The sequence below is a fragment of the Phaethon lepturus genome, unplaced genomic scaffold (assembly GCF_000687285.1).
Source record: "Phaethon lepturus isolate BGI_N335 unplaced genomic scaffold, ASM68728v1 scaffold4162, whole genome shotgun sequence".
NCBI lineage: Eukaryota > Metazoa > Chordata > Aves > Phaethontiformes > Phaethontidae > Phaethon > Phaethon lepturus.
In genome coordinates this window covers 25,549-40,795 of record NW_010525388.1, presented here as the reverse complement: position 1 = coordinate 40,795, position 15,247 = coordinate 25,549, and the positions used below count along the sequence as shown (strand labels likewise).

Below are 15,247 nucleotides of genomic sequence, written 5' to 3'. Positions count from 1 at the left end.
GAAGAGAACTTTGCAAAGGGAAAAGGGAAGAGCAAAGACAGGAAAAGGGGTCTCACTGGGTCCCAGCAGGATTTGCACTGCAGCATCACCGGCCGTGACTGACTTCTGTGCAACACAGAGTGCCAGCTGACTGCCCAGGCAGATGGGACAGCCAACAGGTAACAATTCTTCTCTTAGCCAGAAAAAGAAGTATTTATTTATTATTTCTAAATGAAGTAAGGTATTTTGTGGCAGTAACAATTCTAGCAAAAACATCAGCAGCAGTATGGTAACAACATTTTTCATACTGGATGTTTAAAAGGCAACAAACTAAGGCCAAGCTGCCCCTGTCCCCTGAACCCTTATAGTTACAGCACAGTAAAAGTGACCAAGAGTGCCTGCTAGTCTGTACCATCTGCGAACCTCCCCTAAACACTTTTTCTTCAGAAATTGAAATAAAAGCATAGGTAGGGCTTTGGTTTCTTATATCAGCTAGAATCAACTTGTATTCTGAACATACAAAAGCAAAAAGTATTGGCTTCTCTCCAAACTACTTTAGCTATCCTACAAATGCACTAAGAATTATTTAGATAATCTTCCAGGCAAGTCACATGAACTTACGGATTTATAAAACACTCTCCGTATCATTGAGGAGTTCGGTAAGGATATCTGAACCAACTGGTATGAACTTCTTTGTCCACAACACAAAGCTTGATTTGCTAGTATTCCTCGATTCAGTTCTCAGATACTTAGCATCTCCTAACCCTGCTCCGGTTTTGATAACTATATATCTACTGGTCTTGAGCAACCAGAAGAGAAGGAACTGCACAGAAATAAGCACTTCCGAATTAATCATCTTTGCCAGGCACTGAAATTCATTTAAAAATAAAATAAAATTAAAAACTTACTGAAGCACAGAATAGAAAAAGAGAGAAGTATCTTTCCTCTCAGCAGCCAGAAAACATTTCTGATCTTTTTTTTTAACATAGAAATAATATCTCTAGGTGCAATTTCCATAGATACTGAACTCTGGCTTGCTTCTACTTCCATGAACCCAAGCAGAATACTTACTAACTTCAGAGCTGCCAAAGCACACTTTGCAAAATCCTACTGAAAAGTCATTTCACTGTTAAACAAAAAAATTAAGCTAGCACTAAAAATGATCAATCATTGAACTGTAAATAATCCTTCAGGAGATCTATATTATATCATCCCTCTCAAACCACTAAAGAGTTCTGACTTCTAAAAGCAATCCTTGGACTGGTATCAAAATTGGCTTATTGATTGAATTATGCATACATGAAAGCAAAATTAGGACAAAAAGGATTTTGTGAAAGCCAGCATTAGAGAAAACATTTTTCACATCCATTTAACACAAACTTGTCACAAGAGCATAATTGCAAACAAAAATGTAATTTACCTATAACTACATCATGGCCATCAACCAGGCCTGCAGAGAACAGCTCCTGAGAAACGCCATCTGCTGTGTCTGTCCAAAAGGTGAAATGAATAAGTATGAGAGCCCACAAAAACAACAAAAAGTATCAGTATCCAATGCAATTTAACAAAAATATATTTAGTTCCAAAACACCCATGGAGGCAGGCTTAAATTCAAAATTTTCTTTAATGAGAAGGAAAAAGATAATTATCTTATCAGCCTCTGCACAGCAAATCGCATGAGATGATGATTTCACTCTTTGCGAAGCCCCTACAAACCTGTCCTGGCCACTAGCATCTCTCCTCTATTATCTAACTACGTATTCCTACAACGTTTACAAGTTCAGTATCTTCAACAACCAAGAAAATAAACTACGTTTTGGTGTGGTTTTCGCTGTTTTCTTTATCCTCTCCATTGTTCTGCATATATGGTTTAGTGGGCATGGTAGTGTTGGGTTGATGGTTGGACTTGATGATCCTAAACGTCTTTTCCAACTTTAATGATTCTGTGATTCTGTGTATGATATCTAGATAGAGATGTGCTATATAGGCTTTCGTGTTTGTTACCAGTGGGGCAAAGGAGTTAGATGAACAGTCATTATTTTGAGCTTTAGGCTTATGATAGCTTTTAAGTACTGTGATCCAGGAAATTCAGAGCTTTGCATCAATTGCTGCACCCAAGTGGGTTAATTCCTAAGTGACTAGTACTTGCTCCTGGATGAAGACTTTAGAAGGCTTAGAGGTAAGTAGGAGGAAGCAGCAGGAACAAGCCTAAATTCCAGCTAAGTCTTAACTGTAATATGGCCTCAACACCAAATATATGCATGGAGCGCATGCTTTGAGGCAGTTACACAGTTGCATTATTTCCTCAAGAAACACACACAGGTGATAAAGAATATAGCTGAGCTAGCTGCAACTTCTGGAGAGCTCTGAAGATGAGAATCCTAGCTGCCTTCTGGCTGTCTCAGTGACTACTAGGAACAGTCCTGGTGTACTCTACTATGTCATAGCCTCTATTTTTTGATCAAGTAAGAATTCTCAGATAGCTTATGTAACTGCTTAGAGAGTATTCAAGTAATTCTTTTGACAAGTGACTAAACCAGGATGCTCTGTACCCAATTAAGTAAGAGATCTCTTTTGTTATTACCCATTGCCAAAATCAATGACAAATGCAGGTAGACAACAGGGAATATATCCATGCACAGAACTACTGCACATGAGAGCTAGTACGATTTACAGGAAGAGAGACACCTCTTCCAGTCTGGATTCATAATTAGGTGGAAACTCTTTGAAGGCTATTCTAAATATAGCAAATACTGGCTTCTGAGAAATATGAAATGTGTTCATAGTTCAAAGGGATGCTGTGTAACAAGGATGACACCTTCTTACTCAACATATCAGCCTCCCATGCATTTCATCCCAGTAATACTTGGTTTCCTTCAAACAAAAGAAAGTTTTAGGAGTTCTTACAATTCTTAGCACTGGAAAGCCAATACAGTTCTACAAGCATGCAGTAGAGTTTAAAGTTTCAATACCAGAATTTCTTTCTGGTGATGATATTAAAGCTAGAGATGCAACTCAACTTTCAGTTGAAGACAGCACTTGAAAAATGGTATGCAGTCCATACTTGTTAACAGATCTTCTTTTATGACTTAGTAATAAAAGGGGAAACAAACTCAAATATTACCAACCATCACCACATATACCTTTATGGCTACTATATTCCATTTCCTACAATGTTTTCCGAATGTGAAAATGGAAACTCCAAAGCTGTAAATATTGCTATACAAGATCTTATATACCACATAGATCATTTCGGTAAGACATGAAATTGATAAAGTATACTGTGGGTCAAGTCTTCTAATATATACTATGCATTATGCAACCTTGCCACTAGAATTTACATACATCTGCTATTCCTGTTCAAGTGAAGTTCAATATAAAGCTCTGCACAGTAGGAAACATTCCAGAGAGGTAGTTTGCATTAACCATAAGCAGTAATCAATTTCTGAAATACCTTTTTGAGCAATAAGAGAATAACTCAATTGAAGGAGCCTTACCTCTACCTGGAGTAAACTCAAACCGTATGTCATTAAGTTCTTTCCTGGAGTTCCTGAAAAACATTCAGTGTATACATTAAAATGTAATGAAGAACAGAACAGAACAACTATTCAGTTCGTACTGAATACCAAAGAATACCTATGGCATTGACAACCACATTTCTGTAGCATGAATTTCCTTGACTTGAAAAACACATCTCTCCCAAAGCACACAGACTAGAGACACTCCATGTTTTCATGACAGTATTTTAGGGAAAACTAACAGAAAGATATGCTTAAGCTGAAAAGTGCCTTCAGTAACCTAAAGGATAAAATAAGGTGCTCTGAAAAATATTTTCCTTTTCATCTTCAAAAGACAGTCTGCCATACTGACTCTATTAGTTCAACATAGTCTGAGTTGTATATACTACCCCTTCTCCTCCAAAAGTAAAAAAATATTCACTTAGACTTAAGGGACAAAGTATCTAGCAAATGTTAAATGTTGAAAAGCAGCATTTGATGCACAATGTTTATACATCTGTTTTGAAATTGGTAGCTTCTTTCACTGACCACCATTGTCTCAGCTGTGAGGTTCTACCTATACAGAAGGTAAGCAGCAGAGTGTGAAAGCCGAAGGTTTTCTGCCTTCCCGTTTGCCACAAAGAGTGCTTTAACCAGTTCAGTGTATGACACAATCTTAAGAGACTTAAACCCTATGTTCAAGAATCCCTTTACAGCCTCATACCATGCTCCAAATCTCCATTCCTTGCATGTTTCCAGCTTCAGTTTTAGTTAATAATTTCTACCATCAATAAAACATTAGTCTCTTCACAAAATGAAGGTCCATCTCATTTTTGGAAATGGCAAGCCATCTGAGCATAGGGATGAACTTAATTGCTGTAGCACAGTCTTTTTCCAATGAATAGCTCAATCCACTTGAAAAGCTAATAGCAACAGAATGTGTTTTGCAGTCCATTATTCTTCTCCTCAGCAAGGAAACTGTATGCAAGCTCATATTTCAGAATACCAGGCCATGAAGTCTTGCTGTGGGAAAGCTAAATCCAATAGGCAGGCATACTCAGCTGTGACTTACTGCTATTATCACTTGCTAAATACTTATAAAAATATTAGAGTCAAAAAAAACAGCAACATGCAGGAACAAAAACCAGAATGATTGGCAACACAGACAAAAGCAAGATAGCAAACCCTGAAAAGTTAAGTATGCCACATGCAGTGCTTAAAATGAAAAGTACTCATTTACTGAATATACTGAATGCTTCAAAGTTTCAGGTTCCCAAAATTCTACTTTAAATAAAAAAAAAAAAAAACTATGGGAGTTTCAGATCACTAATACAAAGCTGCAGATAATGCAGCTAGCCAAGTGCAGATTTATAAGGCTCATTTAATTCTCTTGTAGAAGTCTGCTGCCATTATATGGAATATTGCACTATCTATTTTTATTCAACAGAGAATTAGTATGAATCTCAGTTCTTTCTCTCCTCTATGGAGAAAAACCTGGATTGCTTTCTGTTTAAAAAAAAAAGAAAAAAATGAATATATGACCCATCTTTTGAGTTCCCTTTCAACAATCCACTTCCCTTTGCTGAAATTTATTATATTTAATAAGCTTGTTAAAACTGCCGCTTTCCAAAAATGGGAAGTTGCACAGAAATGTAGCATTCTTCTTAAATGTGGTATGTTTTGAGTGAATGTGGGATGCAGCTCAGACTTAGATACTCATCCTACGGTATGAGTATCTAAGTGTACACACAAAAGTGTACACACTTTTGAAGAAGGAAATCAAGGGAATAAAAACTTAATCTCACACCTTTGCAGAGGTAAACCAGAAATTTTTGCTTCTTATTAGCAGCTATACTGAATTGCTCCAGCCTGCATATCTTTATCCTCATAGAGTCAAACACGAAAATCAGCTGAGAAGTACTTCTGTAGATTGGGCACTCTTGCGGTTACCTGTCTAGAAACTAATACATTAGGCTCTCAGATTATATCTTTCCACAGACCTCCCACAAGTAGAACATCCACCATATAAAAAGGCACTAAGTAATTAAAAATCCTCATGAAAATTAACCAACTTTCTAACAGACTGACACAGCTATGTGAAATGCCAGCTGCTCTACATACAAACTCTTTCCTTGAGCAAGATGCAAATGGGATGTATTTTACTTTGTCTCCAAATTGCAGAATGTCCCAAATAGAAAGTTAATGAGTCAAATCTGTTTGTTTAAGCGAAGGTGAAAATTCAAGGAAGCTTGATATGTATGCAGCCATCCAACTTTGCTATCTGGTATTGTTACATTCTGAACTACTTTGAACTTAGGTTGCTGCTGCTTTCTCTCTAATGGTATACTACTATTCAGAAAAGCAAAACAAAGGAAGTTTGGCAAGATTAATTTGCTAGAAGCCTGTAAGTGCTTTTACTTAAGGTTCCATTACCTTCCAGACATTTATTGATTTCCATAAATTATTTATTCTATCACATATTCCACCAAATAGAAGATGCACTCAAGTTCTCCCCTAAAAGCTGCTCATGCTCTTCTCCAGTCTTCAAGACACTTCTCCGGTTCTAGTTAGTGTCACTGTTACTGCAAATTAGTTTGCTAGTTCCCTTGATAAACTCTTGTGACAACTGTTTGGACTTGTTGATTTATTTGTAGGCAGAGTTTTCAAGCAGTGTTTCATTTGTTCCATTGGAGTTCTCCTTTTACTTACATCCATTAAACTCTTATCATGCAGCAGCACACACAGACTTTATTTCTGCTAAACAGAAATAGGATTTGAAGAAAGGCACTTAGTATCTTTGTGATTAATAATTTTATCTTTTTCATCATTTCTTAATGGTCCCTAGTTTCTCTAATGTATTCGTGAAAAAGTTATTTCTATTTTAAAATGCAAACTCAGACCTTTTTGCCATTTCTTATAATACCTCTTATTTGCTTCTTGCTCTGTGCCATTACAGACTAATATACCTTGATTATCATGGATTAAAAACAGCCCATCTCTTTTCAAAAGTAGTAAATTTTAAATACTTCTGGGCATTTAGCACACTGCAGTTTATTTATTTCCTGCAGCATGTTTTTCATTATGCCATCATCTGCAACAGGAGGAATTCCTCAGAACTGCTTTGAGTAAGGGTGACACTGAAGCACACCATGCTAAGATGTTTTGGAAGCCACCTTTCTTCCAAAGTCATTTCAGCATTTAAAACTCTATACTTCATGAAAGCATATTTTGCAAGTCTTCATTATTATTTTGCTTTCATCAGGACCACTTGATGTGCACACTAAGATTGCTAGATCTTATCTTCTAGGGAGTAACGTTTCCTCAAAGAACCAGAAAAGCACAATGCCCAACTTCATTACTTAGCCCTCTGCCTATAAGCTTAGACCAACCTGTCATTAGGGTATGAAACACAGATGCTCTGTTTTGAAAGAAATGATTTGCAGAACAATGCTGGTATTTACAAAACTCAGGATTAGAGAATAAACAAATTAGCAGCTGTTCAGACTGACAGGGTTCTACTGAAAAAATCCTAAGACATGAAAGAGATTTCAGTCATTTGCATTTAAAGACAAAGCCTTTCAAATAATTACCTAATGATAGCGTAATTCCTGCTACAGTCAATTAAATACGTGCCACACACTTGATGAAAGATCTACACTGTTGAATTAAAATAGGAAATCATGTTTCTGTAATGATGCAAATGTAAATTGGAGACATTAAATGTCATTATTTCTTTTGTCCTTAAACGTAGAATGTCTATCATGTAAAGTGAGGTTCAAGAAAATTAGATGTCTTGGAATTAAACTTAAGGTCTAAATCATACTGGGATAGCTTGATTATATATCAAGCAGGAGATTTAACAATTTTTTTTACTACTATTTTTTCTTTCCCCACAAATTTATCCACCACTTCTTATGCAGAGAAACATCAGCTTCTGTTTCACACAAGCTTCTGCACTTTCCATATAGCCCTTAGGCAGAGTCTGTATTCCTGGATGAGACGCACCTCACCATAGCTAAGTAACTGTGTACTCTTCCTTCCCAAAAGAAGAAAAAAATTCTCCAATAAGGCAAGCCAAAAGAAGGGCGTGTACATGTGTGTAAGAACACACGGGTTTTCTCTCTGCATCGCTTGCTGAATTTTCAGACTTCGGTTACTTGATCACCAGACGTGGTTTACACAGGCTGTTATACGGAGCTGAGCATCCAGGAACGCAGGTGATAACAGAATGGTAATCAACAAAGCTGACTTGTGAAACCATACCGAGTACGTACACACCGCATGGAAGCTGCATCATTTCTGGTTTTTGATTAGTTACAGCAGAAGCAAGATTCCCTGATTTTCTTCCTTCTCTTCTTTCAGATGAAGTCAGAAACCGTAAGTTACAGGCACTCCCCATCACCACCTATTCTGTCACTATGTCATGTAGACAGCGAGGACTGTCTAGACTACACTACAGGCACTGGACATCCATGCTTTCAATCAATGGCCACTTACTTCTGCTGGCATTTCACAAAATACATCCCCCTCCATGAAACTTTATTTGTTTTCTTAATAAATGCTACTTTTTAATTCAGCTGTTTAATCCCTCTTTCCCATCCCTCCAATGGATAACCAATCTAAAAATCTAAGTTCTCATCATCCCATTCTTGTCCACTTACATATGTGATCTTAACCCACCTAAAAGTTCATTGCTCTACACCAACATTATCCATCTTGGATGCTAACCATTCTTTTCATTAGTATATCTTTTTTTGTATTATGTTTATGCAGTCCTAACAAGGCATAGAAATATTTTCTATTTCTATGGACTGCTGAGTAGAAGCAGTAAAAGATAGAGCTCTCCTGGAGCAACGAGTATTCACTCTTATTAGCCCATTTCCTCACCACTGAACCTATTTTAACAGACTCCAACGTACAGATGCTGCAGCATCTGTATATCTGTATATCCGCGGCACATTCCACCTTCTCTTTCACTTATTTTTCCGTATTTCTGCATGATCAAAATTGAATAGATTTTTATGTATATATCTATTATTGTTTATGGGTTTTTTCCCTATTTATCTAGATATATAAAGATAGAAGAAGGAAGTACCTAGATGTGTGCATCTTCCTTCTTTCATCCTCCTTTTCCTGGTCTCCGGTTGAACATGGAGGATGTTAGCAGTTAAGGAGAACTAAGTGAAAACATTAAAAAAAAAAAAAACACCAAACACAAAACCACAAACCAAAAAAACCACACACACACAGACACACACACACACCCCCGCCAAAAAAAAAACAACAAAAACCCAAAAGCTATCTTTATGGTATGGTCAACAAAATACACTCTCTGCCCAGGCAAGGGTCCTTGGCTTGCCCATGCTGGGGAATAGTTAAGAGGCCAGAGCATCTCCATCATTTGTAAAGAACAGGTCGCCTGGTGAAAGAGGCACTCCCTGACCAGTGTTGAGGAGAGCCATGGTCCAATTAACCAAATCATAAGCAAGAAAGCATTCTCGGAAGAAAGTCAGAAGAGTACTTATTTCTTGTATCCACTTTTCAGATTGTGACTAGTTAGAACTCAGCAACAGAACTGATCTATATGTTAAAAAAAAATAATCTGCATCAAGTGTGCACTCCCTAAAATGCAACAGTTTGTCAATAGCTAATTCTGTCAAACCCTAACAAGTCTGGCTAGTGGAAAACACTACAGCAGAATATGCATTCTTCTTTGGAACCAAAAATAAATTAGTTTTCAAGTAAAAAACTTTATTATGAATGGCACCAAAACACATGGTGCCACATGTCATCCTTCACCAACCAGCCCTTCCTCTCCCCATACTCCTACAAGCCCTATTCCCACCAGAACAGAATTTCCCCCACCATCAGGGACTAGTGACTCCAGCCAAGTCTAAGCCAGTGTGCTTTAACAAAATACACACACTGAAAATAAACATCACACTTATCACACTTGTCCAAAATGTAGGTCTCGCAGATGCTCCTCCCCTCCAAAATTTGAACTGCATTCAAACTGCCCTGGAAGCAAACTAAATTAGAATGGAAAAAACAAGACAACATAGCTTAAGAAACAAGGGCAAGCAGTATGGTATTTGCACTGCCTCACTGCAGTCGCTGCTGTAATTAAAACCACACAAACATTTAAATGACTTGCTCATTTAGACAGCAGAGAAAGCAGAACTTCACATCAGAATTGAGTGGACTAATCAGAGTGATGGTTAGGTCGTACATCCTAGGGCTGTACTCATCCAATTTTCATTCTAAATCTCAGGGGCAAGATCTTTGTGTGTACAATGCAAGAAATATAACTAAGGGAAAAACACAAGACTAGGGTTTGTAGGCTCTTTTAAAGGAAATTTTGCTTACATTTTTTTCCATGCTATTCAAATGCTGGAGGGACAAAAGTTACTTGGCCACACCAAATGTTATTCAAATTCAAAAGGTCATCTTCCTTCTCATGATAACTTGTCACCCATTTCTCACTTTCACATGCTTAAGGCATAATGCACAAGTTAAACACGGTTCCCTTTGTAACCTAGCTTTTATAGCATTAGTTTATTCCACGGGTGTTGTATTTTTCAGTCAAAGCCCAGTATTACACATGGAGAAAACAGCAGCAATGGAGAGATGGAAAGAGGTGGAGACAGCACCACTCCATGAAAACAGCTGTGAGTTTACTTTCTCAGTGGGCAATAATTTACTGATTTCCCGCCCCGCCCCAGCCCCTGCAGAATTTACTTTGTGGCAAGCTATAGAGCTTGATTCAAGGAAAATCCTGCTTAAGTGATACAGTACCCCTTTTTAAGTATTGTCTATTAAAAACCTGTACTGAAGATATATAGTACCTGTTTCCAATCTCAGTTTCGATTAATTAAAACTTTGTTTCAACTATATTTACAGAACACAGTTAATGTACACAAAACAGTGAAATGCAAACTGGCACTTTACTTTCTATATTGCAAAGAGGATGCAGGAGTAGAATCTTAGAAAATGAATGTATCCACTGGTCCCAAATTTGAGGTTTGACCTGGCATTTAAATCTTCTGTCCCTTTACTTCCCTTGCATTGCAATTTTCTTATGCTTCAGCTGTGGGAATTTATTTATTCCGCTAGGACAGGGAAAGCAAGAACCCTCTCCCAACCCTACAAAAAAATCACAGCTCATTTCTTTCCCCCCCTCCTTTTTTTTTTCTTCTGAAGTCGTGGTACCTTGCACACAGCAGATCCAAAGCAGTAATAAGAGGAAGTCTGTTTATTAAAGTAATTTTGTGAATCAGAACTTTAAAGCTCCCATGGGATCACATAAACACAACAGAAGAGAGCATTTACTGTAAAGAAGCATTAGCCTCCTGAGGATTCACCACGTTTATGTAAGTCCCTTTCTCTCAACACTTCCATGCTCAGTTGTATAAAGAAGCATTAGCCTCCTGAGGATTCACCATGTTTATGTAAGTCCCTTTCTCTCTAACACTTCCATGCTCAGTTGTCATTTACCAATCAAGATCCAGCCTCCTCCATTACACATTTCCATACTATCAAGAGCAGATCATGTCTGTTCAGTATTGCGGAGAGAGGTGGTTCTCCTGAACTTATTTTTAGCGGCTTCAGGTGAACTCTAGATTAAGTGGCAGGGCATTTCTGTTGACATTTGATAGGAGCAAAATAGATGTTTGAAGTCTGCCAGACTCAATCAAGTCTTCCAGATTGCCACCAAGAATGGGACTAAAAATATCTCTGTATTAGTAAAATGTAGTCCTGAAATATACAGTTCTTTGAAGTCCATTAAAACTTAACCATTTACTTCAGTGGTTCTGAAAAAAATCCATGGGTTTACAACTTATGCCTGTCCATATACATGACCGGAAGAAGGAAATATGTTTAGCATAGGATGGTTCAACATTGAGTTACAGTAACTCTGAAGCTAAATACACAAAACGCTGCCACTACCATTTAATTTGTACATGTTCTTCGGTGAAAAGCAGATCCCTGAAATGATGCACCACACTTTAATCACTCAAAAGGTAACAGTAATACTAATGGAAAAACACAGCCAAATGACACTTTCAAGACTGAAAAATAGCCAACATCACAATGAAACGCTGTCATTTGGCTGTTAGGCTGTTGGAATGAGACAGCAGTTACCTGTTAAAGATCTACCATCTGCATGCCATCTACCATACAGAAAAAGCAAGTGTACGTTACAAAAAGCAGCCACACCAAGTGAATTGTTAGAGTGACAGATCAGCTAAGAACGCTGTCCACAGCTCCATGGTCGCTGACCATTCCTCCAGCAGGAAAGGACTTCACGACAATTCTATCCATAACTGACGAGTCCCACATTGCTTAAGACTTAAAAGAAATTAGAGGGCTTTCAATCTAGTAAAAATGGATGGGATATGATCATAAAACTAAGAAAATGCACAAGCTGTGTGATAGAAGAAACACAAGAAAACTAGCTGATACACACAAGTACCACCAGGCAAGTCTGCAAAACAGTGTTTGTCATTTTAGAAGCAACATATGAACATTAAGTCCTTCCTCTCCATCCACTGGTTTACAGCCCCAAGTCACGATTCCTTGACATAAAGGTGTTAGAACTAGAAGCATTTTAGATATATCTATGCCTAAACTTGCTTTTAAATAGGGTCGTCTCTCTTTCTGCAGCTGCTGATGCCAGAGCTAAATCAAAAGGGTGTTACAAGCCCTTCAATTCTTTTCCTTGTTATATTCGTTCCCAGCTAAGACAAACAGCAAACTCCAGAACAAACAGTATTTTTTTACCTCCATGGTCAGTGACCCATTTCTCTGCATAGGCAGTGAAAGGCAGTGAAAAGCAATATTCACTTGCATCATCTTTTCTGAGGCTTACACTTCCTACCGGCTCTCATAGATCAGCAGGCAGAAACAACTTAACCAAAGAGATATCAGTTTTGTTGCTACAGAGAGGGCAATATTATTCATAAATTTTTCCCTAAAATTATTCCTGAATTAGCACAAAAGTTTTTTTAAAAGCAGTGGTAAAGATTTAACTTGCAAAAAACAACTTGCGTTGTAAAATGGCCAAAATGTTTGAATCAAAATTTCAGTTCTTTAAATCAGAAAGTGTGAAAGGCAGATCATTGCCAGGAGGCTAGAGGTACTTCAGAATAGAGCTCTAGAAAAGCGGTTTCATTTATAAAATCAAGACAAAATACTTACAACAAGTTCTGCAGGAATATGTATTTTTTTAATAGAGACATATAAGTCCCCAAGTGGACAACACAGGCTTTGAGGGAAGGCTGAGTGAAACCTTTTGCCTTATCAAAGCAAAGAACGTTTTAAATATGTTGAACCAAAAACTCCCTGGATGTGTGCATCCTTTCAATGCCATCAGCTCGGAGTTTTTCACTCCTGACGATCTATCAGTACATTACCGTCACAACCAAAAGAGACTTGTAGGTAAACCAGAAAGAGACCTGAGCCACCAGAAAATTACGACAATCTGCGTATCATCCATCTAAAATTCGTGGATCCTGACTAGCTTATCCAGAATGGTGGGAAGCATGGCAAAAAGTCTAAGCTTTGTTTTAAAAATCTTCAAAGGTTTCATCTACTTTTCCTGCTATGGGCCAAAGTTTCTCAAAAGTAGCTTTACAATAAATAGGCTTCACCAGCAAAGCCTGCTCATATGTTAAGTTCTTGTCCCACCTGTGTCCCGGTGTATCTCTTGTGGCCATCCAGTGGCCCCACTACAGCAGCAATGGCAATTGCTTTGTGGAGCAAAACAGGAACAATGAAATCAATTGAGTTAAAATTTTGCCTTCCCCTCAAAAATATCGGAAGTCACAAACCAACCAACCAAAACCTGACTGCTTTATAGTGACCCAGCACAGTCCCAGAAACACTCCTACCAGTGCAAAGTGGAAAGAGAGAGAAGCACAACACTAAGTGGGAACAAGCAGCCAAAACAGACAAAGTTATTTAAAATGGTTTCAACCCAGCCACATGTACTATGTCACCACATTCAGATGGACGAAACAGTGTGCCTTCTGAAGGTAAATGTGATGTCTTTAAAACCATTAGAAAATTATCTAATTAGAATTAAATTTTGAATTATCAAAATGTAATCCATATTACAGCTGACCATTAACATAAATTCCATTAATAATACAAATAAAATTACTTTTAACAGTGAGGTCAATTCAAGCATTAAACTATTTCCTTTAACATAAAGGAAGTTGGGGGTGGTGTTTGGGTTTCTTTGTTGTTTTTTGTTCCCCCTCTTTTTTTACTCCTTTTGTAAATAATACAATAAGAAGTCATAATAGAACAAAAAAGTTTTAGTGATTTTAAAATTTCGGTATCAGCAACATCCCCAAATGCAACTACCTGCTTAATTTACAAACCACAGCTATGCAGGTTAAATGCCTAATTCCTTGCCATCTAAATATTTAGACATGCAAATCTTTTTAATAACCTACATTTAATAAGCAGAAACAATATATTGATTCCTTGGCTCAATAATTATCAATTTTACATACAAAAGTTGTTTTGATAAACAGATATACCAATTCTCTATAAAATAAGTAGCAATTGCATTCAGGATTATTTAGGTCATAATTAAAATAAATTTTTAAATGTTTAATTTATTTTCAATAAAAATACAGCAAGGCATAAAAACATCCTTAAGTAGTGAACAAGAAATGCATAATTTACCATTTTTAAAACAGGGTTAGAATCAATAGCTTAATCAAGGGTTCCTCCTTACTGATTTCAGTCATGATTTAATCATGATTAAACACGTTATTTAAATCAAGTCTCCATGCTGTGAAAATAAAATTCAGTTCAGTAACCATGTTCCCACTCCTCCCCAGTTCCCAGGGCAAGGCCACAGAGGTAATACCAAAATAAAATATAGAACAGTGCTCAGTTCTGTCATCACAGGTACATTTATTTCAAGAATTCCACAATGGTTTTGTTTATGATGTTTGTTACTGGATCAATTCCCAGCCTATGGAGAAGTTCTGTTCCTTTCCAGTTGTAAATGTACCACACAGCTGGGAGTTTGTTTGTGGATTTTGTCATTAAATACACTGGAGAACAGAAGCCATTCTAAATAGCAAAAATCATGAGAAATACCTGCCCTTGGTGAAGGATACACAGTAGCCCCACTTCTTACAAAAGAAACAGGAATTATAGAAGTTTTTTATGATACCAAAACAACTAGAAGGAAAAAGAAAAAAAAAAAAGAAAGAGAGAAAGAGAATCGAGAACTCTGGGTTATGGCACTGAGCTAATTATCAAGCTCATTCTGCCTCTAGCCAGAACAGATTTTGCGGTCACTTGTTTACAGGAGTTTTTTTTCCCTCCTAAAAATCTAAGCCTCAAACTTAAATATTAACAACCTGAGAGGTACCTCCAGCCACATACGCTTATTCCGTAACTTTACATATAATGAATTTTCTAAGAAAGAGGTCAGGAACAGGCCTACATGAAAGCAGGAAGATTAGCACTTCAGCTCATGTTCTGGCACGCAGAAGAAATCACATTTCACTGAAGTCCTAACAACTCTCCTGCTGTAGCACGGCATAGGCAACTGCCTGCTACTAGCTCCAACTTGGACTTGTCATTCCAGATTGTATCCGTCCAGCTCCCCAGAAGATATATTCCTTAGAAAGGATCAAACAGCACACAGTTTCAAGGTGTGATACTGAAGAAATGTTTTTGTAAGAAATATAGACACGAATGTTTGTCTGTACATAACACAGAGTGTCATTACATACATGTAAAAA

General features: G+C 37.4%; 1 protein-coding gene across 1 annotated transcript in view; it reads right to left on the bottom strand.

Moving 5' to 3' along the window:
• The window catches only part of LOC104617407 (STE20/SPS1-related proline-alanine-rich protein kinase-like), a gene marked incomplete at its 5' end in the record, with an annotated part of 42,251 nt that overhangs the window by 18,386 nt on the left and 8,618 nt on the right, over window positions 1-15,247 (bottom strand). Inside the window, 2 exons of the mRNA XM_010282722.1 lie at window positions 1,400-1,468; window positions 3,477-3,529. Of these exons, the coding sequence (XP_010281024.1) occupies window positions 1,400-1,468; window positions 3,477-3,529 (122 nt within the window). The remainder of the gene's footprint in view (window positions 1-1,399; window positions 1,469-3,476; window positions 3,530-15,247) is intronic.